The sequence below is a fragment of the Mobula hypostoma genome, chromosome 28, assembly GCF_963921235.1.
Source record: "Mobula hypostoma chromosome 28, sMobHyp1.1, whole genome shotgun sequence".
Classification (NCBI taxonomy): domain Eukaryota; kingdom Metazoa; phylum Chordata; class Chondrichthyes; order Myliobatiformes; family Myliobatidae; genus Mobula; species Mobula hypostoma.
The window spans coordinates 36,087,977-36,110,642 of record NC_086124.1 but is presented as its reverse complement, the minus strand read 5'-3'; the positions used below and the strand labels follow the sequence as shown (position 1 = coordinate 36,110,642).

The window sequence follows — 22,666 nt, the reverse complement described above, 5'->3', positions numbered from 1 at the left end:
CTGACATTCCCTGGGTCACAAACTCTGACCCCCACCCACAGTCACCCTGACATTCCCTGGGTCACAAACTCTGACCACCACCCACACCCACCCTGGTGTTCTCCAGTGTCCAGCAAGATGGTTGAAAGCTTCAGATTCCTCAGTGTGGACATCTCTAACAGCCCGTCCTGGTCCTATCACATTGACTTCCCGCCCAGGAAAGCCCACCAACACCTCTACTTCCTCAGCATGTCCCCGTCGACCCTTACCAATTTTCACTGATGCACCACAGAAAGCATCTGATCTGGATGCATCACGGCTCGGTACGGCAACTGCTCCGCCCGGGACCGCAGGAAACCGCAGAGAGTTGTGGACACAACTCAGCACATCACGGAAACCAGCCTCCCCTCCATGAACACTGTCTACACTTCCCACTGTCTCAGTAAAACAGACAGTGTGTTCAAATACCCCACCCACACCGGACATTCTCTCTCTCCCCAACCCCCGTCAGGCAGAAGATACAAAGGCCTGAGAGCACGTCCCACCAGGCTCGAGGACAGCTTCTACCCCGCTGTTATCAGACTATTGAACGGTCCCCCAGTACGAGGACAGCTTCTACCCCGCTGTTATCAGACTATTGAACGGTCCCCCAGTACGAGGACAGCTTCTACCCCGCTATTATCAGACTATTGAACGGTCCCCCAGTACGAGGGCAGCTTCTACCCCGCTGTTATCAGACTATTGAACGGTCCCCCAGTACGAGGACAGCTTCTACCCTGCTGTTATCAGACTATTGAACGGCCCCCCAGTACGAGGGCAGCTTCTACCCCGCTGTTATCAGACTATTGAACGGTCCCCCAGTATGAGGACAGCTTCTACCCCGCTGTTATCAGACTATTGAACAGTCCCACCAGGCTCGAGGACAGCTTCTACCCCGCTGTTATCAGACTATTGAACGGTCCCCCAGTACGAGGACAGCTTCTACCCCGCTGTTATCAGACTATTGAACGGTTCCCCAGTACGATAAAATGGGCTCTTGACCTCACAATCTACCTCGTTGTGACTCTTGCAGCTTATTGTCTGCCTGCGCTGCCCTTTCTCTGTAACTATAACACTTCATTCTGCACTCTTATTATTTTCCCTTGCTCTACCTCGATCAAGTCAAGTCACTTTTTATTGCCATTTTGACCATAACTGCCGGTACAGTACACAGTAAAAACAAGACAACGTTTTTCAGGACGATGGTGCTACATGAACAATGCAAAAACTACACTGAATTACGTAAAAAACAACACAAAACTACACTAGACTACAGTCCTACCCAGGATTGCATAAAGTGCACAAAACAGTGCAGGCATTACAATAAATAATAAACGACAATATGCACAGTAGAGGGCAGTAGGTTGGTGTCAAGCCAGGCTCTGGGTATTGAGGAGTCTGATGTCTTGGGGGAAGAAACTGTAACACAGTCTGGTCGTGAGAGCCCGAATACCTTGGTGCCTTTTGCCAGATGACGGGAGGGAGAAGAGTTTGTATGAGGGGTGTGTGGGGTCCTTCATAATGCTGTTTGCTTTACGGATGCAGCGTGTGATGTAAATGTCTGTAATGGCGGGAAGAGAGACCCCGATGATCTTCTCAGCTGACCTCACTATCCGCTGCAGGGTCTTGCGATCCAAGATGGTGCAATTCCCAAACCAGGCAGCGATGCGGCTGCTCAGGATGCTCTCAATACAACCTCTGTAGAATGTGGTGAGGATGGGGGGTGGGAGATGGACTTTTCTCAGCCTTCACAGAAAACAGAGACGCTGCTGGGCTTTCTTTGCTATGGAGCTGGTGCTGAGGGACCAGGTGAGATTCTCCACCAGGTGAACACCAAGAAGTTTGGTGCTCTTAATGATCTCTACGGAGGAGTCGTCGATGTTCAGCGGAGAGTGGTCGTTCTGTGTCCTCCTGAAGTCAACAACCATCTCTTTTGTTCACATTCAGAGACAGGTTGTTGGCTCTGCACCAGTCCGTTAGCCGCTGCACCTCCTCTCTGTATGCTGACTCTTGTTCTTGTTGATGAGACCCACCACGGTCGTGTCATCGGTGAACTTGATGATGTGGTTCGAGCTGTGTGTTGCAGCGCAGTCGTGGGTCAGCAGAGTGAACAGCAGTGGACTGAGCACACAGCCCTGGGCGGTCCCCGTGCTCAGTGTGATGGTGTTGGAGATGCTGCTCCCAATCCGGACTGACTGAGGTCTCCCAGTCAGGAAATCTAGGATCCAGTTGCAGAGGGAGGTGTTCAGGCCCAGTAGGCTCAGCTTTCCAATCAGTTTCTAAGGCATAATTGTGTTGAACGCTGAGCTGAAGTCTATGTACGTGTCTTTTTTGTCCAGGTGGGTTACAGCCAGGTGGAGGGTGATGGCAATGGCGTTGTCCGTTGAACGGTTGGCAAGGTACACGAACTGCAGGGGGTCCAGTGAGGGGGACAGCATGGTCTTGATGAGCCTCTCGAAACACTTCACGATGATGGATGTGAGTGCGACGGGACGGTAGTCGTTGAGGTGGGACACTGAAGACTTCTTTAACACGGGGACGATGGTGGCGGCCTTGAAGCACATAGGAACAACGGCGCTACTCGGGGAGATGTTGAAGATGTCAGTGAGAATCTCAGCTAGCTGGTCTGTGCATCCTTTGATGTACTATGTAACGATCTGATCTGTATATTGGTAAGTTTGACAATGATAAACTGATTTACTAATTCCAAAGATTCTTCCTCACCTCTGTTCTAAATGGACATCCACCTACTCTGAGGCTGTGTCCTCTGGTTCTAGACTCCCCCCCTCCAATATAGGAAACATCCTTTCCACGTCCACTCTATCTAGGTCTTTTAATATTCAACAGGTTTCAGTGAGATCCCCCCCACTCATAGTTCTGAACTCCAGCAAGTACAGGCCCAGAACCATCAAACACTTTTGTTAACTCATTTAACCATCAAACTTCTATGTTAACCCTTTCATTCCTGGAACCTTTCTTGTGAACCGCCTCTGAACTTCTCCAATGCCAGCAATCCTTCCTTAGATAAGGGGCCGGAAATTGCTCACAATATTCCGTGCAGCCTGACCAATATCTTATACAGCCTCAGCCTCAGAGAACATGGAAGAGTACAGGACAGAAACAGGCCATTCGGCACACAATGTTGTGCCAAACCAGCTAAAGAGCAAATTAACAACACCCAAACACTAATCCCTCCTACCTGCACCATGTCCATAACCCACCATCTTCCTTATATCCATGTGCCTATCCAAACCTCTGTTTAAAGCCACTCATGAATTTGCCTCTACCACCATACCAGACAGCACATTCCAGGCATTAACCACTCTGAGTAAAAAACTTCCCCCTCACGTCCCCTTGAATCTACCCCCCCCAACTTCCATACATGCCCTCTGGTATTAGACATTTCAACCTTGGGAAACAGATAGCTCTGTCCACTCTATCTCTCTCAAAATCCTGTAAACCTCTGTCAGATCTCCCCTCAGCCTCTGACACTCCAGAGAAAGCAACTCAAGTTTACCCAGACTCATATGATAGCTTATGCCCAATAAACCAGACAGCATCCTGGTAAACACCTTCTGCATTCTCTCCAAAGCCTTAACATCCTTCCTATAGTGGGGTGACCAAAACTGTATGCAATACTCCAGATGTGGCCTAACCAGAATTTTATAAAGTTGCAACATAACCTCCTGACTTTTGACCTCAATGCCTTGACCAATAAAAGCAAGCATTCCATAAGCCTTCCTAACCACCTTATCAATCTGTGTAGTCACTTCCAAGGAGTCATAAACTTCAATCCCAAGATCTCTCTGCTCGGCAACACTGTAAAGGATCCTGCCCTTAACAGAGTGCTGTCTCCTTGCATTTGCCCTACCGAGGTGCAATACTTCACATTTATCTGGGTTAAACTCCATCTGCCATTTCTCTGCCCCTATCTGCAACTGATCTATATCATGCTGTATTCTTTGGCAGTCTTCTACACTATCCACAACTCCAGCAACCTTGACATCATCTACAAGCTTACTAACTGACCCATCTACATTTCCATTTGGGTCATTTATATTCTTCACAAACAGCAGAGGTCCCGGCACAGATCCCTGTGGATCTCCACTAATTACAGACGTCCAGCTTGAATACGTCCCTTCAACCACTACCTCTGTCTTCTTTGCGCAAGCCAGATCTGAATCCAAACAGCCAATTCGCCACTGATCCCCGTGCACCTTCACCTTCTGAATTAGCCTCCCATGAGGGACTTTGTCAAACGGCTAACTAAAATACATGTAGATAACATCCACTGGTCTACCCTCATCAATCTCTCTCGTCACCTTGTCAAATAACTCAGTGTTGGTAAGGCATGGCCAGCCACACACAAGCCATGCTGGTTCTTCCTAATTAGTCCATGGGTTTCCAAATGCTCTATCCCTCGGAATTCTTTCCAGAAATTTCCCTACAACTGATGTGAGACTCTCTGGTCTACAGTTCTCAGGATTTTTCCTTGTTCCCTTCTTAAATAGAGGCACAACATTAGCCACTTGCCAGTCCTCTGGGACTTCGCCTGTAGCTAGAGAGGACACAAAGGCCCCAGCAGTCTCGTCTCTTGCCTACTTCAACAGCCTGGGGAAAATTCTATCCAGCCCTGGAGACTTATCCATTCCATCATGGCTGATCCTGGATCCCACTCAACCCCAGCCACTGCCTTTTCGCATATCCTTTGATACCCTGACCGATCAGGAAACGATCAACTTCTGCCTTAAATACCCCCACAGACTTGGCCTCCACCGCAGTCTGTGGCAGAGCATTCCACAGATTCACTACTCTCTGGCTAAAAAAAATTTCTCTGTACCTCTGTTCCAAAAAGTCACCCCTCAATTTTGAGACTGTGCCCTCTAGTTCTGGATACCTCCACCAGAGGAACCATCTTCTCCACATCCACCCTTTCTAGTCCTTTCAACATCTGGTAGGTTTCAGTGAGATCCCCATGCATTCTTCTAAATTCCAGTGAGTACAGTCCCAAAGCTGCCAAATACTCCTGATATGTTAACCTCTTCATTCCCAGAATCATCCTCATGAACCTCCTCCAGACTCTCTCCAATGACAACACATCCTTTCTGAAATATGGGCCCCAAAACTATAGACAATACTCCAAGGAACACATACCAATCCTCACAGAGGGATCAGAAGTGGAGAGAGTGAGCAGTTTCAAGTTCCTCGGTGTCAAGATCTCTGAGGATCTAACCTGGTCCCAACATTTCAATGTAGTCATAAAGAAGGCAAGACAGAGGCCATACTTTATTAGGAGTTTAAAGAGATTTGGCATGTCACTCAAAAACTTCTATAGTTGTACTGTGGAGAGCATTCTGACAGCTGCATCACTGTCTGGTATGGAGGGGCCGAAAGAAGCTGCAGAGGGTTGTAAATCCACTCAGCTTCATCTTGGGCACTAGCCCACAAAGTACCCAGGACATCTTTAGGGAGCGGTGTCTCAGAAAGGCAGTGTCCATTACTAAGGACGTCCAGCACCCAGGGCATGTCCTTTTTTCACTGTTACCATCAGGTAGGAGGTACAGAAGCCTGAAGGCACACATTCAGCAATTCAGGCAACACACATCAAAGTTGCTGGTGAACACAGCAGGCCAGAGCATCTCTAGGAAGAGGTACAGTCGACGTTTCGGGCCGAGACCCTTCGTCAGGACTAACTGAAGGAAGAGTTAGTAAGAGATTTGAAAGAGGGAGGGGGAGGGGGAGATCCGAAATGATAGGAGAAGACAGGAGGGGGAGGGATGGAGCCAAGAGCTGGACAGGTGATAGGCAAAAGGGATATGAGAGGATCATGGGACAGGAGGCCTAGGGAGAAAGAAAGGGGGGGGAACCCAGAGGATGGGCAAGGGGTATATTCAGAGGGACAGAGGGAGAAAAAGGAGAGTGAGAGAAAGAATGTGTGTATAAGAATAAATAACAGATGGGGTACGAGGGGGAGGTGGGGCATTAGCGGAAGTTAGAAAAGTCAGTGTTCATGCCATCCGATTGGAGGCTACCCAGATGGAATATAAGGTGTTGTTCCTCCAACCTGAGTGAGGCTTCATCTTTACAGTAGAGGAGGCCATGGATAGACATGTCAGAATGGGAATGGGATGTGGAATTAAAATGTGTGGCCAGAGAGATCCTGCTTTCTCTGACGGACAGAGCATAGGTGTTCAGCAAAGCGGTCTCCCAGTCTGTGTCGGGTCTCGCCAATATATAGAAGGCCACATCGGGAGCACCGGACGCAGACTATCACCCCAGCCGACTCACAGGTGAAGTGTCGCCTCACCTGGAAGGACTGTCTGGGGCCCTGAATGGTGGTGAGGGAGGAAGTGTAAGGGCATGTGTAGCACTTGTTCCACTTACAAAGATAAGGGCCGGGAGGGAGATTGGTGGGAACGAATGGACAAGGGAGTCGTGTAGGGAGCGATCCCTGCGGAAAGCGGGGGAGGGGAGGAAAGATGTGTTTAGTGGTGGGATCCTGTTGGAGGTGGCCAAAGTTACGAAGAATAATATCTTGGACTCGGAGGCTGGTGGGGTGCTAGGTGAGGACCAGGGGAACCCTATTCCTAGTGGGGTGACGGGAGGATGGAGTGAGAGCAGATGTGCGTGAAATGGGGGAGATGCTTTTGAGAGCAGAGTTGATGGTGGAGGAAGGGAAGCCCCTTTCTTTAAAAAAGGAGGACATCTCCCTCGTCCTGGAATGAAAAACCTCATCCTGAGAGCAGATGCGGCAGAGACGGAGGAATTGCGAGAAGGTCCTTTAAAGAAAGGGGCTGAGAGAAAGTGTGGCCTCACCAACGTCTTGTACAACTGCCACATAACGTCCCAACTCCTGTACTCAGTGCCCTGACTGATGAAGGCCAGTGTGGCAAACGTCTTCTTCACTGCCCTGTCTACCTGTGACTCCACTTTCAGGGAACCATGTCCCTGTACCCCTGGGTCACACTGTTCTACAATACTCCCCAGTTACTATAGCCCTGGGTCCTTCTGTTTTACAACTGTCTCCAGGTCCCTGCTGTGGGAGATGCCCCCTTGACCAGACGCTCCTAGACAGTGGAGGGAGTTTGGGCCTGGTACCTGGTCAAATTTCTTCTGTTTCTTCTCAAGGGAGGCGACTAGTTGCCTCTGTCCATCCAGGTGGAGGGTCAGGTCGTCGAGCTCCTGCTGGAGACGTGTCTTGGCCTTCTCGTGTTTATCACAGGCGGCACTTCGCTCCTCCAGCCGCTGTGAGACCACTTCCAGCTCCCTCAGCAGCTTCCGGCGGCCTTCGTCCAGGCCCTCCTGCAGTGTCGCCTGCTCCTCCAGCTTCTTACGCGCCTCGCCCAGCTGTTGGATGGACATATGGTGGGGAGGGAGGGAGGGAGGAGAGGGGAAGGGGGAGGGGAAGGGGAAGGGGGGAGGGAGGGAGGGGGGAGAGGGGGAGGGGAGGGGAAGGGGAAGGGGAGGGGCAGGGGGAGGGGGAGGGGGGAGAGAGAGGGGGGAAAGGGGAGAGGGGAGAGGGGAGAGGGGAGGGGGAGTGGGAGGGGGAAGGGGGAGGGGAGGTGGGAGGGGAGGGGAGTGGAGAGGGGGAGGGGGAGGGGAGAGAGGGAGAGGGGAGAGGGAGGGGGAGAGGGGGGAGAGGGAGGGAGAGGGAGGGAGAGGGAGGGGGAGGGGAGAGGGGAGAGGGGAGAGGGAGGGAGGGGGAGAGGGGAGAGGGGAGAGGGGAGAGGGAGGGAGAGGGGGGGAGAGGGGAGGGGGAGAGGGAGAGGGAGAGGGGAGGGGGGAGGGCGAGAGGGGGAAGGGAGGGAGAGGGGGAAGGAGAGAGGGGAGGGAGAGAGGGGAGGGAGAGAGGGGAGGGAGAGAGGGGAGGGAGAGAGGGGAGGGAGAGAGGGGAGGGAGAGAGGGGAGGGAGAGAGGGGAGGGAGAGGAATAGAGAGAGAGAGATGGGGTTGGGGGTTAGGGGAAAGGAGGAAGATGAGGAGGGAATGATTCGGAGAAGGAAGAGTGGGAGCAGGAGGAGGTGAGGGAGGAGGGAAACGGAGGGTGGAGAGAGTGGTGGAGGGAGGGATGATGGGTGAGTAGAAGCAGGTAGAGGAATATAGGGAGAGGGAGGGAGTGGGGAGGGAAGAGGAGGAGAGGGAGAATGGAGAGAGGAAGGAATGAGAAGAGGATGGAGAGGTCAAAGAGGATGAGGGAGGGAGAAGGAGGAGGGATGAAGGGAAGGAAGGAGAGCAAGGGGGAGGCATGAGAAGGAAGGGGTTTGTAGATTGGCAGAGAGGAACAGGGAGGCCGAGGGGCAACAGGAGGGTATAGGGAAGGAGGATGACGGGGAGCGGAGAGGAAAACAAGGTTGAGCGAGAGGGATGGGGTGGGAGGAGGGCAGAGAGGGGAGAAGGTGGTAGAGCGAGAGAGATAGGCGCAGGAGGAAAAGGGAGCACAGGGAGGGAGTGGGGAGCAAATCAGATCATGATTTAGACGTCAAACTGCTCCTTGCATGAGGGTCACCCTCAAATCCCCGAGTTGTGCATTAAAGGGCTGGACGTGTCTGGTGACAGGGGCAGCAACAGTGAGAGAGGGGGAAGGTAGGGAGGGAGGGAGGATGGAGGGAGAGCAACAGAGAGCAAGAAAGAGAGAGGGAGGGGGAGAGAGAGAGAAGGAAGACAGAGAGACAGATAAACAGACAGAGAGAGGGAGAGAGAGATGGAATGAACAGGAGACAAGGGGAGGGAAAGTGAGGGAGAGAGAGAAAAAGGGGTAGAGAGAGAGAAAGAGAGAGAGGGGGGAGGGAGGGATGGGGAGGATAAAGGCAGAGGGTGTAAGGGAGGGGTAGAACTGGGCAGACACCATCTTGCCAGCCCTCCATACCTGTGTTTGCATGGCGCTGAGCTGCCGGGAAAGGCTGTTCTTGGCTTCGTCCTCTTCTTCCAGTTGCTCGAGGAGGGAGCTCCTCTCCTCCTCCAGCTGCCTCACCCGCGAGCTGAGGGCCAGCTTCTGACGGGTCTCCTCCTGCAGCAGCTCCTGTGGGGAGAGAGAGAGAGAGAGAGAGTGAGAGTGTGTGTGTGTGTGTGTGTGTGTGTGTGTCAGGGAGGCTCCCTCACTACCAGAGGAGATCCCTCACAGTCAGAGAGTGCTGAGGGCAGCTTCTGACGGGTCTCCTCCTGCAGCAGCTCCTGTGGGGAGAGAGAGAGAGAGAGAGAGAGAGAGAGTGAGAGTGTGTGTGTGTGTGTCAGGGAGGCTCCCTCACTACCAGAGGAGATCCCTCACAGTCAGAGAGTGCTGAGGGCAGCTTCTGACGGGTCTCCTCCTGCAGCAGCTCCTGTGGGGAGAGAGAGAGAGAGAGAGAGAGAGAGAGAGAGAGAGAGAGAGAGAGAGAGAGTGTGTGTGTGTGTGTGTGTGTCAGGGAGGCTCCCTCACTACCAGAGGAGATCCCTCACAGTCAGAGAGTGCTGAGGGCAGCTTCTGACGGGTCTCCTCCTGCAACAGTCCCTGGGAGAGAGAAAGAGAGAATCAGTGAGTCTCCCTCATTGCCAGAGGAGGTCCTTCAGTCAAAGGAAGCTGAGGGTCAGTGTTTTTGAGGCCTACTGTAGCAGCTCCTGTGATACATTGGAAGAGAGAGTCGAGAAGGCACCCTCACCTCTGAGGATATCCTCCACTGTCAGATGGAGCTGAGGGCAGCTTCTGATGGGTCTCGTCCCGCAGCAACATCTGGGGCGGCGGGAGAGAGAGAGAGTCAGTGAGGCGTTCTCACTGCGGGGAAGATCCCTCACAGTCAGTGCCCCTCCATTAGAGGGAGCTGAGGCAGCAGGACCTGGGGATAGAGGGTCAGAGAGATGCTCCCTCACTGGAGAGATCCCTTGCTGTCAGAGGGAGCTCAGCCAGTTCCTAATGAGTCTTTTGCAACATTTCCTGGAGAAAGAGGGAGAGAAAGGCTCCCTCACCTGGTGGTGTTCTCTTGCTGATGGGGAGATCCCTCACAGAGGCTCCCTCACCTGATTGTGTTCTCTCTTTGATGGGGAGATCCCTCACATGGTGGTGTTCTCTCGCTGATAGGGGAAATCCCTCACAGAGGCTCCCTCACCTGGTGTTCTCTGATAGGGGAGATCCCTCACAGAGGCTCCCTCACCTGGTGTTCTCTGATAGGGGAGATCCCTCACAGAGGCTCCCTCACCTGGTGTTCGCTCACTGATAGGGGAGATCCCTCACAGAGGCTCCCTCACCTGGTGTTCTCTCACTGATAGGGGAGATCCCTCACAGAGGAGGCTGAGGAAGTTCCTGATGAGTCTCCAGTGGCAGTTCCTGGGAGGAAGGTAACAAAGAGGCTCCCTCACCAGAAGGGAGATCCCTCATTCGCGGAAGGGGGCTTGGGGATGAAGCTCAGCATCTGGTGTATCTCCTGCAGCAATTTCTAAGGACGGTGGGTCAGTGGCTCCCTCACTGTTGGGGGATCGATCATTCTCAGAGAGAGATTCTTCACCATCAAAGGATGTGAAAGTTCACCGACAGGGATCCTACAGCAGTTCCTGGGGATAGCGGAGTGAGGGCCAGAGAGGCTCCCTCACTGTCGGGGGATCCATCATTCTCAGAGGGAGATTCCTCACATCAAAGGTTCACTGACAGGGCTCCTACAGCAGTTCCTGGGGATAGCGGAGTGAGGGCCAGAGAGGCTCCCTCACTGTCGGGGGATCCATCATTTTCAGAGGGAGATTCCTCACATCAAAGGTTCACTGACAGGGCTCCTACAGCAGTTCCTGGGGATAGCGGAGTGAGGGCCAGAGAGGCTCCCTCACTGTCGGGGGATCCATCATTCTCAGAGGGAGATTCCTCACATCAAAGGTTCACTGACAGGGCTCCTACAGCAGTTCCTGGGGATAGCGGAGTGAGGGCCAGAGAGGCTCCCTCACTGTCGGGGGATCCATCATTCTCAGAGGGAGATTCCTCACATCAAAGGTTCACTGACAGGGCTCCTACAGCAGTACCTGGGGACAGGGCAGTGAGGGCCAGAGAGGCTCCCTCACTGTCGAGGGTTCCATCATTCTCAGAGGGAGATTCCTCACATCAAAGGTTCACTGACAGGGCTCCTACAGCAGTTCCTGGGGATAGCGGAGTGAGGGCCAGACAGGCTCCCTCACTGATGGGGTGAGCTTACCGTTGGCCTTATTATCAACAATCTTCACCACTAGTGAGCTCCCTCAGCATCGCTGATGCTCCCTCAACATCAGGGAGAACTTCCTCATTACCCAGAAGGCTCCCTCAGCATCTAGAACTTGAAAGACAAGACGATTTACAAAGCGAAGTGGGCTGATGAATGGCAAATACAGTTTAATTGTGATCAGTGTAAGGGGTTCCATTTTGAGAAGACAATCCAGGGTCGAACTTTCACTGTGACCAGCAGGGACCCTGGGGAGTGTTGTAGATCAGAGGGACCCACGGGTACAAGGACATGGTTCCCTGAAAGGGGGGGGTCTCAGGTAGACATGGCAGTGAAGAAGGCGACTGGCACACTGCCCCTCATCAGTCAGGAGTCTGAGTACAGGAGCTCGGACGTTATGTTGTAGTTGTACAAGATGTTGGTGAGGCAATACTTGGAGTATTGTGTTCAGTTGCGATTGCCCTGCTGTAGGAAAGATGATATTGAGCTAGGAAGAGTGTAGAGGAGATTTACGAGGATGTTACTGGGACTTGAGGGACTGAGTTATGCAGAGAGGTTGGACAAGTTGGGACTTTATTCCTTGGAGCGTAGAGATTGAGGGGTGATCTTAAAGAGGTGTATAAAACCACGAGAGGCACAGACAGGGTGAACGTGCAGAGTTTTCCCCCAGGATTGGGCAATCAAGAACCAGAGGGTACAGAATTAATCTGAGAGGAGAGGGATTTAATAGAGATCTGAGGGGTATCTATTTCACTGAGAGGGTGCTCCGTCTATAGAAAGAGCTGCCAAACAAATAGGTAGAGACAGGTAAATTAATGACCTTAACGTCTTAGATAGGCTGAAAGGCCTGTTGAGCCTGTAAGACAATCTTTTTGAAAACCATACAGAGGGAGGAACATAAGAAATAGGAGCAGGAGTCGTCCATCTGGCCCATCGACCCTGCTCCGTCATTCAATAGGATCATGGCTGATCTGGTCATGGATTCATCTCCACCTACCTGCCTTTTCTCCATAACCCTTAATTCCCCTGGTATGCAAAAATCTATCCAACCTTGTCCTAAATATATTTACTGAGGCAGCCTCCACTGCTTCATTGAGCAGAGAATTGCACAGATTCACCACTCTGGGAAAAACAGTTCCTCCTCATCTCTGTCCTAAATCTGCTCTCCTGAATCTTGAGGTTAGTCTCACTTCCTTGTGAAAGCATCTTTCCTGCCTCTATTTTATCTATCCCTTTCATAATCTTGTATGTTTCTATAAGATCTCCTCTCATTCTCTGAATTCCAGCAAGTATAGACCCAGGCGACTCAATCTCTTCTCATAGTCTAATTCCCCTCACCTCTGGAATCAACCTGGTGAACCTCCTCTGCACCGCCTCCAAAACGAGTATATCCTTCTTCAAGTAAGGAGACCAGAACTGCACACAGTACTCCAGGTGCGGCCTCACCAGTACCCTGTACAGTTGCAACATAACCTCCCTGCTCTTAAATTCAATCCCTCTAGCAATGAAGGCCAACATCCCATTTGTCTTCTTGATAGCCTGCTGCACCTGCAAACCGACCTTTGTGATTCATGTACAAGCACTCCCAAGTCCCTCTGCACAACAGCATGCTGCAATCTTTTACCATTTAAATAATAATCTGCTCTTCCATTTTTCCTTCCAGAGTATATGACCTCGCATTTACCAACATTGTACTCCATCTGCCAGACCCCTGCCCACTCACTTAACCCATTTATATCTCTCTGCAGACTCTCCTATCCTCTGTACAATGTGCTTTTCCACTCAATTTAGAGTCATCAGCAAACTCAGATACACTGCACTCAGCCCCCTCTTCCAGATCGTTAATGTATATTGTGAACAGTTGCGGGCCCAGCACCGACCCCTGCAGCACACTGCCCACCACTGATTGCCAGCCAGAGTATCCCAACTCTCTGCTTTCTATCGGTTAACCAATCCCCTATCCATGCTCATACATCACCCCCAACTCTATGCATCCTTATCTAATGGATAAGTATTTTATTTGGCACCTTATCAAACGCCTTCTGGAAATCCAAGTAAATAACGTCCATCTGTTCCCCTCTATCCACTGTGCTCGTTATATCCTCAAAGAACTCCAGTAAATAAACTGCAGACTGCAGTGACAACCACAACACCTCCCCCTGAAGGCCCACCCCAACCTCGCTGATGAACCTTTTGAGGGGAGGGGAGGAATGTAGGTTACCTGAGTGTCCTGAAGATGTGACTCCAGTCCGGAGACCTCCTTTGCTAGTTTGATGGCTTTGGACTCCGTACCAGCCAGAGTAGCCGATGTGGCCTCCAACTCAGCCTGCGGGAGAGGGGGGAAGAGAGACAAGGGAGGAGGAGAGAAGGGAGGCAGAGAGAGGGGAGAGAGTGGACGAGGGGATGAGGGGGAGGCAGAGAGAGGGGAGAGAGTGGACGAGGGGATGGGGGGAGGAGAGGAGGAGGGAGGGGAGAGAGTGGGGGGGGAGGAGAGGAGGGGAGGAGAGGAGGGGAGGAGGGGAGGGGGAGGAGGGGAGGGGGAGGAGGGGAGGGGAGGAGGGGAGGAGAGGGGGAGGGGAGGAGAGGGGGAGGGGAGGAGAGGGGGAGGGGAGGAGAGGGGGAGGGGAGGAGAGGGGGAGAGAGGGGGGAGAGAGGGGGGAGAGAGGGGGGAGAGAGGGGGGAGAGGGAGAGGGAGAGGGGGAGAGGGAGGGGAACGGGGAGAGAGGTGCATTAGAGCTTCTCTGCTTTACTGGGGCGGGCGGGGGGGGGACTGTGAACCCCACCCTTTCTGGGTGGAGTGGTACAGGGTGAGGTGCCCTCAGCCTGCGTCTCCCTCTCAATTTGCTCTCCTACTCCTCCCTCTGAACATTCCCCTGCAATCCACCCCACCCAGATCCCTCCTCCCCCTTCCAATCACAACGCTGGACCACCAAACACACACTCATTCTCTTCTTTTTCCAAGAATCTTCCTCCACTCTCTCTCCCTGTGTCCTCCCTTCTCCCTGACCTCTTTTTCATCCTCCAACTATCTCCTCCATTCCATCACCTCTTTCCCTTCTACTCAGCTCCTCCCCACCTCCCGTTCTCTCCCTTTCTCCTCCACTGATCTCCCTCTCTCTCTCTAACACCATCCCTCTCACTGTGTCTCCTCCTTGTCCCTCCCCACCCCTTACCTGCAAGACAGGCGGCCACGGGACTCCCACCCCGCTCCCCCTCTTGAACAATCTCACCTGCAGAAGGTTAACCCTCCCTCCCCTCTCCTACATCCCTCACCTCTCTCTTTTTTTGCCTCACATTCAACCTCTCCCTCACAATGGGGAGAACTTCTCACTCTCAGCTCAGCCTGGACCCTCCCTCCTCCTTTCCACTCCCCCACCTCTTGTCCCTCATCTGTAGCCACATGGCCCTCTCACTCTCAGCTGGATCTGGACCCTCCGTTCTCCTTTCCACTCCCCGTCCCCCTGTCCCTCATCTGTAGCCACGTAGCCCTCACTCTCACCTGCCCCTTCCACCCACCCTCCCTGCCCTTGTCCCCTCAGCTTAGCCCCACCCCCCACCTTCCCATCCGCTTCCTCGTGCCTTTTTCTCCGCTCTGCCTCTCACCTGCAGCCGAGTGGTCCTGTCGCTCAGCTCAGCCCGGCCCCGCTCGCTCTCTTGCAGCCTTCCCTGCACCTCCTGTAACTGCCCCTCGGCCCTCTTCCTCCTCAGCTCGCTGTCTGCCCTCAGTGCCTGCAGGTTCTTCAGCTCGCCCGCCAGCTCCTGCCTCTCGCTCTCCACTGCCAGCTTGTTTTTCTCCAGCGTCGCCTTCACCTGGACGGCAGGGTGGTGGGTGGGGTAGAGAAGCACAGTGATGCAGCACAAAGGCTTTCGTTTACAGCGCTAGCAAACCGAGTTCGATTCCTACCACGTCCCCCCGTGACCCCGCGGCCAGCTCCTCCGCGCAGTGCTTTCGTATACAGCGCTAGCAACCTGAGTTCGATCCCTACCACGTCCCCCCGTGACCAGCTCCTCCGCGCAGTGCTTTCGTATACAGCGCTAGCAACCCGAGTTCGATCCCTACCACGTCCCCTCGTGACCAGCTCCTCCGCGCAGTGCTTTCGTATACAGCGCTAGCAACCCGAGTTCGATCCCTACCACGTCCCCCCGTGACCAGCTCCTGCGCGCAGTGCTTTCGTATACAGCGCTAGCAACCCGAGTTCGATCCCTACCACGTCCCCCCGTGACCCCGCGGCCAGCCCCTCCGCGCAGTGCTTTCATTTACAGCGCTAGCAACCCGAGTTCGATCCCTACCACGTCCCCCCGTGACCCCGCAGCCAGCTCCTCCACGCAGTGCTATACAGCGCTAGCAACCCGAGTTCGATCCCTGTTGCTTCTGTACGTCCCCCCGTGACCAGCTCCTCCGCGCAGTGCTATACAGCGCTAGCAACCCGAGTTCGATCCCTGCTGCTTCTGTACATCCCCCCGTGACCCCGCGGCCAGCTCCTCCGCGCAGTGCTATACAGCGCTAGCAACCCAAGTTCGATCCCTACCACATCCCCCCGTGACGCCGCGGCCAGCTCCTCCGCACAGTGCTTTCGTTTACAGCGCTAGCAACCCGAGTTCGATCCCTACCACGTCCCCCCGTGACCCCGCGGCCAGCTCCTCCGCACAGTGCTATACAGCGCTAGCAACCCGAGTTCGATCCCTACCACGTCCCCCCGTGACCCCGCGGCCAGCCCCTCCGCGCAGTGCTTTCGTTTACAGCGCTAGCAACCCGAGTTCGATCCCTACTGCTTCTGTACATCCCCCCGTGACCCCGCGGCCAGCTCTTCAGCGCAGTGCTACACAGCGCTAGCAACCCGAGTTCGATCCCTGTTGATTCTGTACATCCCCCCCGTGACCCCGCGGCCAGCTCCTCCGCGCAGTGCTATACAGCGCTAGCAACCCGAGTTCGATCCCTGCTGCTTCTGTACATCCCCCCGTGACCCCGCGGCCAGCTCTTCCGCGCAGTGCTACACAGCGCTAGCAACCCGAGTTCGATCCCTGTTGATTCTGTACATCCCCCCGTGACCCCGCGGCCAGCTCCTCCGCGCAGTGCTATACAGCGTTAGCAACCCGAGTTCGATCCCTGCTGCTTCTGTACATCCCCCCGTGACCCCGCGGCCAGCTCCTCCGCACAGTGCTTTCGTATACAGCGCTAGCACCCCGAGTTCGATCCCTACCACGTCCCCCCGTGACCCCGCGGCCAGCTCCTCCGCACAGTGCTTTCGTATACAGCGCTAGCAACCCGAGTTCGATCCCTACCATGTCCCCCCGTGATCCCGTGGCCAGCTCCTCCGCGCAGTGCTATACAGCGCTAGCAACCCGAGTTCGATCCCTGTTGCTTCTGTACGTCCCCCCGTGACCAGCTCCTCCGCGCAGTGCTATACAGCGCTAGCAACCCGAGTTCGATCCCTGCTGCTTCTGTACATCCCCCCGTGACCCCGCGGCCAGCTCCTCCGCGCAGTGCTATACAGCGCTAGCAACCCGAGTTCGATCCCTACCACGTCCCCCCGTGACCCCGCGGCCAGCTCCTCCGCGCAGTGCTATACAGCGCTAGCAACCCGAGTTCGATCCCTACCACATCCCCCCGTGACCCCGCGGCCAGCTCCTCCGCACAGTGCTTTCATATACAGCGCTAGCAACCCGAGTTCGATCCCTACCACGTCCCCCCGTGACCCCGCGGCCAGCTCCACCGCACAGTGCTTTCATATACAGCGCTAGCAACCCGAGTTCGATCCCTACTGCTTCTGTACATCCCCACGTGACCGCGCGGCTTCCCTCCCACATTCCAAAGACGTACGGTTCGGGTTAGTGAGTCGTGGGCATGCTGTGTGGGTGTCTTAAACACTTGCGGGCCACCCAGCACAATCCTAAGACTGTGTTGGTCGTCAATGCAAACAATACAAGTGACAAATAAAACTAAGCTGATATTTAAAATAAATCTAATCTTTATGCAGGGCTAGATTTATAGGATAGTTTTCCATCTGCTGCAGAGCAGATTCGATGGGCTGAATGGTATAATTGTTCCAATTCCTGTGGAGTTCAAGAAAGAGAAACTGGGAGACCACCCACAACGTACGGGGTGGGGGGGGAGTTCCGGCTGCTGGGCGTCAACATCTCTGAAGATTCAGAAGTCTGGATACTATGGAAGCTGGTGCCCCGATGGAGCTGGCTAAGTTTACAGCTCTTCGCAGCACCCCTCCCCTCCATACCAGATGGTGAGACGGTGATGCAGCCTGTTGGAATGCTCACCATGGTACATCTGTAGAAATTTGCAGTGTTTTTGGTGACATGCCAAATCTGCTCAAACTCCTAATGAATTACAGCCAATGTGGTGCCTTCTTTGTAGCTGCTTCGGTATGTTGGGTCCAGGTTAGATCCTCAGGGATGATGACACCCAGGAGCTGGAATTTGCTCACTCTCTCCACTTCGGATCCCTCAGTGAGGATAGGAGTGAGGAAGGGGGTTGGGAGAGAATATCCGTTCTGAAGGTAAAACAATAACCGAATGCATAGTGAAGTGTAGAGCTAGAGAGAAATTCAGTACGGGCAGAAAATCAAAGGCAAGTTTGTTATGCGATAATAGGGATTTGAGGGGCAACCCTTTCACTCTGTCCATGGAATGAGTTGCCAGAGGACATTTAAAGGGCACTTGGACAGGTACAGGGATAGGAAAGGTTTAGAGGGACATGGGGCAAATTTATGTGGACAAAAGCAATGTGGCGTATAGCATCTCCTGTGGAGACTGTAATAAGAACTACATTGCTCAGACAGGACATAAACTCTTAACTCATTTACAGGAACACAAGCTGGTGGAACTAAGACTTGATCCACTGTCGCTGATCTCGGTACAGGAAGACCGAGAAGTGTCTCCTCGGTACAGGAAGTGTGACCGAGAAGTGATCTCAGTACAGCATAACCAAGAAGGACACCATTTTAAATGGGACACAGGCAAACATGAAGCAGGCACGAGAATTTTTAGAAGTGTGGTTTTCGACTGATATGGAGGAATTTAAGATGGGGGGTTATATCGGAGGCAGGGTTTGAGGGTCGGCACAACATTGTGGGCCAAAGGGCCTGTACTGTGCTGTACTATTCTATGACAACTCCATAAACAAACGTATTGAAATAGATGCCATCTATGAACCCCTAAGAGCCAAAGAAACACAACAGAATTCAAAAGTCAGCTGAAGGGGTGGCCGACAGGACTGAGGCGAGGCAAGTGAGCAGGGCTATATAAACGCCAGCACTCCCAGAGAGAAACAGCAACAACTTCGCACTGAGGATGTCACCTCGACCGGCGATGAAACATCAGCAAAGTAATTGCCAAGTTCGGCAAATACCACAACGTCAAATGCCTCAAGGCGAGCTGCCAATATCCTAACCGCATTCATTTATTCACTTAGAGACAGAACACCGAACAGGTCCTACCAGCCCAACCAGATCCCCCTGCCTGCAGCCCACCTGTCGAACACTCGCCAAACCACAGCACACTTTCTGACACTGGCACTGGTTCAGCTGGGGATCTTAGCTGTCAAGGACAAGTTGGCTCGGCTGTGTGGACATTAGCATTCTGGCCCGAGTGAAAAGCATCTTCCTGACAGTGTGAGGGTGGAGTGTGGCTCGGCTTTAACATCAGAATTAGGAGAAAGAGAAGGGGGGAGGGGAGCCCGGAGGGTGGAGAAGAGGAAAGGAGTTGTAGTGAGAGGGACAGAGGGAGAAAAAAAGAGAGGGAGAAAAAAGGGGGAAAAAATAAAATATATAAAAATATATTAAATAAATAAATAAGGGATGGGGTGTGAAGGGGAGGAGGGGCATTAACAGAAGTTAGAGAAGGTTGGAGACTACCCAGACGGAATATAAGGTGTTGTTCCTCCAACCTGAGTGTGGCTTCATCTTTACAGTCGAGGAGCTCATGGATAGACATGTCAGAATGGGAATGAGACGTGGAATTAAAATGTGCGGCCACTGGGAGATCCTGCTTTCTCTGGCAGACAGAGCGTAGGTGTTCAGCAAAACGATCTCCCAGTCTGCATCGGGTCTCGCCAATATATAGAAGGCCACATTGGGAGCACCGGACGCAGTATATCACCCCAGTCGACTCACAGGTGAAGTGTTGCCTCACCTGGAAGGACTGTTTGGAGCCCTGAATGGTGGTAAGGGAGGAAGTGTAAGGGCATGTGTAGCACTGTTCTGCTTACAAGGATAAGTGCCGGAAGGGAGATCAGTGGGAAGGGATGGGGGGGACAAATGGACAAGGGAGTCACGTAGGGAGCGATCCCTGCGGAAAGCAGAGGGGGTGGGAGGAAAAGATGTGCTTAGTGGGGGGATCCCGTTGGAGGTGGCAGAAGTTACGGAGAATAATATGTTGGACCCGGAGGCTGGTGGGGTGGTAGGTGAGGACAAGGGGAACCCTATTCCTAGTGGGGTGGCGGGAGGATGGGGTGAGAGCAGATGTACGTGAAATGGGGGAGATGCGTTTGAGAGCAGAGTTGATGGTGGAGGAAGGGAAGCCTCTTTCTTTAAAAAAAGGAAGACATCTCCTTCGTCCTGGAATGAAAGGCCTCATCCTGAGAGCAGATGTGGCAGAGACGGAGGAATTGCAAGAAGGGGATGGCAATTTTACAAGTAATAGGGTGGGAAGAGGAATAGTTCAGGTAGCTGTGAGAGTCTATGGGCTTATAGTAGACATCAGTAGATAAGCTGTCTCCAGAGACAGAGGCAGAAAGATCAAACAAGGGGAGAGAGGTGTCGGAAATGGACCAGGTAAACTTGAGGGCAGGGTGAAAGTTGGAGGCAAAGTTAATGAAGTCAACGAGCTCAGCATGCGTGCAGGAAGCAGCACCAATGCAGTCATCGATGTAGCGAAGGAAAAGAGGGGGACAGATACCAGTATAGGCTTGGAACATGGATTGTCCTACAAAGCCAACGAAAAGGCAGGCATAGCTGGGACTCATACGGGTGACCATGGCTACACATTTAGTTTGGAGGAAGTGGGAGGAGCCAAAGGAGAAATTGTTAAGAGTAAGGACTAATTCCGCTAGACGGAGGAGAATGGTGGTAGAGGGGAACTGGTTAGGTCTGGAATCCAAAAGAAGTGGAGAGCTTTGAGACCTTCCTGGTGGGGGATGGAGGTATATAAGGACTGGACACCCATGGTGAAAATAAATCAGTGGGGGACAGGGAACTTAAAATCATTGAAAAGATTCAGAGCGTGTTTACTAGATGGTGCTAAATGGCGTCTCCTTTGCTTGCATCTTTGGAAAAAGCTCTACTCCCATCTTTAATATCTTTATTTTTCTCTTTCAGGGACCGTGGTGGGTCTCATCAGCAAGAACGATGAGTCAGCATACAGAGAGGAGGTGCAGCGGCTAACGGACTGGTGCGGAGCCAATAATCTGTCTCTGAATGTAAACAAAAGAGATGGTTGTTGACTTTAGGAGGACATGGAGTTTCCACTCTCTGCTGAACATCGATGATTCCTCCATAGAGATTGTTAAGAGCACCAAATTTCTTGGTGTTCACCTGGCAGAGAATCTCACCTGGTCCCTCAACGCCAGCTCCATAGCAAAGAAAGCCCAGCAGCGTCTCTACTTTCTGCGAAGGCTGAGAAAAGTCCATCTCCCACCCCCCATCCCTCACCACATTCTACAGAGGTTGTATTGAGAGCATCCTGAGCAGCTGCATCACGGCCTGGTTCGGAAATTGCACCATCTCGGATTGCAAGACCCTGCAGCGGATAGTGAGGTCAGCTGAGAAGATCATCAGGGTCTCTCTTCCCACCATTACAGACATTTACACCACACGCTGCATCCGTAAAGCAAACAGCATTATGAAGGACCCCAGGCACCCCTCATACAAACTCTTCTCCCTCCTGCCATCCGGCAAAAGGCACCAAGGTATTCGGGCTCTCACGACCAGACTATGTAACAGTTTCTTCCCCCAAGACATCAGACTCCTCAATACCCAGAGCCTGGCTTGACACCAACCTACTGCCCTCTACTGTGCATATTGTCGTTTATTATTTATTGTAATGCCTGCACTGTTTTGTGCACTTTATGCAGTCCTGGGTAGGTCTGTAGTCTAGTGTAGTTTTGTGTTGTTTTTTACGTAGTTCAGTGTAGTTTTTGCATTGTTCATGTAGCACCATGGTCCTGAAAAACGTTGTCTCGTTTTTACTGTGTACTGTACAGCAGTTATGGTCGAAATGACAATAAAAAGTGACTTGACTTGACTTTTGAAGACCCTGACCTGGAGTTACACGCTGACTTTGGTTTTTTGCGGGAATGGGACCCGTTCTCGGGGTTTCAGGACTTGCTATTGTTCGGCACGCCAAGGGTTCAGCCTGAGAGTCCGGCTCGTATTCGGAAGCCTAGGATCTTGAGGCTCCGGAGATGGGTGGATTGAAGGTCAGTGTCACGGCAGGAGACCAGTGTGTCGTCGGGGAAGTCAGGATATCGCTGTTGGCCTGAAGACCCAGGATCTTTGGGCACAGAGCTCGAAAAGAGCGACATAACAGACTTTTAACATCGTAAACCAGTGAGTTGTTCGTTATGTTATGTCTCCCCGCTCGCTGGGAAAATGGAGACATCTCCTTCTCCCTTATTAGGTGGAGAGAGAATCTGTGGTATGTTTGAATGCCAGGTGTAACGCAGAGTCTTTGGGGTAACTGCAAGTCTGTGTCTTTGCTATTGCTTTGCTCACACTTGAGTGCTCGGTGATGGTGCCGATGTTTCCTTTTTTTCTGCTGGTGGGGGGAGGGGGGAGGGGGGATTGTTGCTGCTTATGTATGAGAGGGTGGGGAGCTGAGGGGGACTTTGGAGTTCTTATCTTTATCTATCGTTCATTCTTTGGGGCACTCCTCTGTTTTTGCGGATGTTTGCGAAGAAAAAGCATTTCAGGATGTCCAAACTGTATATTGTATACATTGCTCTGACATGAAATTGGACCTTTGAACCTTTAAAACTAAAACTGTGAGGCTGAAAATATAATGACTACACTGACTTTCCTCAGGTGCAATACTGTATCAACTCACCTAATCACTGATGTCGAAAATCAGCGTATCTGCTGTTTTCAATGAATTCATAAGAATAAACAACCCCTCTCTCCGTAAGGTCCAATTTTCCTCTTATTTAAACGTCTCTTAAAATTACCTAATGTGTCTGCCTCTGCCACTACACCTGGCAACACACTCTAGGTACCGACCACTCTCTGTAAAGAAACTTGCCCTACACATCTCCTTTGAAATTAACCCCCCTCACCTTAAACACAAGCTGTCTGGTATTAGACATTTCCACCCTGGGGATAAAGATGCTCCCTATTTACTCTATCTTTGCCTCGCATAACCTTACAAACTTCTTTCAGATCTCCCCTCAGCCTCCGACGCTCCAGAGAAAACAACCCAAATTTGTCCAACCTCTCTTTGCGGCACCCTCTCCAAAGCCTCAAAATCCTTCCTATAAAGGAGTGACCAGAACTG

The 22,666-nt window shown here is 52.5% G+C and overlaps 1 protein-coding gene across 7 annotated transcripts in view; it reads right to left on the bottom strand.

Moving 5' to 3' along the window:
* The window catches only part of LOC134339037 (myosin-10-like), a 277,554-nt gene that overhangs the window by 71,875 nt on the left and 183,013 nt on the right, over positions 1–22,666 (bottom strand). For all 7 annotated transcript variants that reach the window (XM_063035301.1, XM_063035302.1, XM_063035305.1 and 4 more), the window contains 4 exons: positions 14,771–14,977; positions 13,389–13,493; positions 8,884–9,036; positions 7,117–7,365 (listed from right to left, as the gene is read on the bottom strand). In XM_063035301.1, coding sequence (XP_062891371.1) covers positions 7,117–7,365; positions 8,884–9,036; positions 13,389–13,493; positions 14,771–14,977 — 714 coding nt within the window. The remainder of the gene's footprint in view (positions 1–7,116; positions 7,366–8,883; positions 9,037–13,388; positions 13,494–14,770; positions 14,978–22,666) is intronic.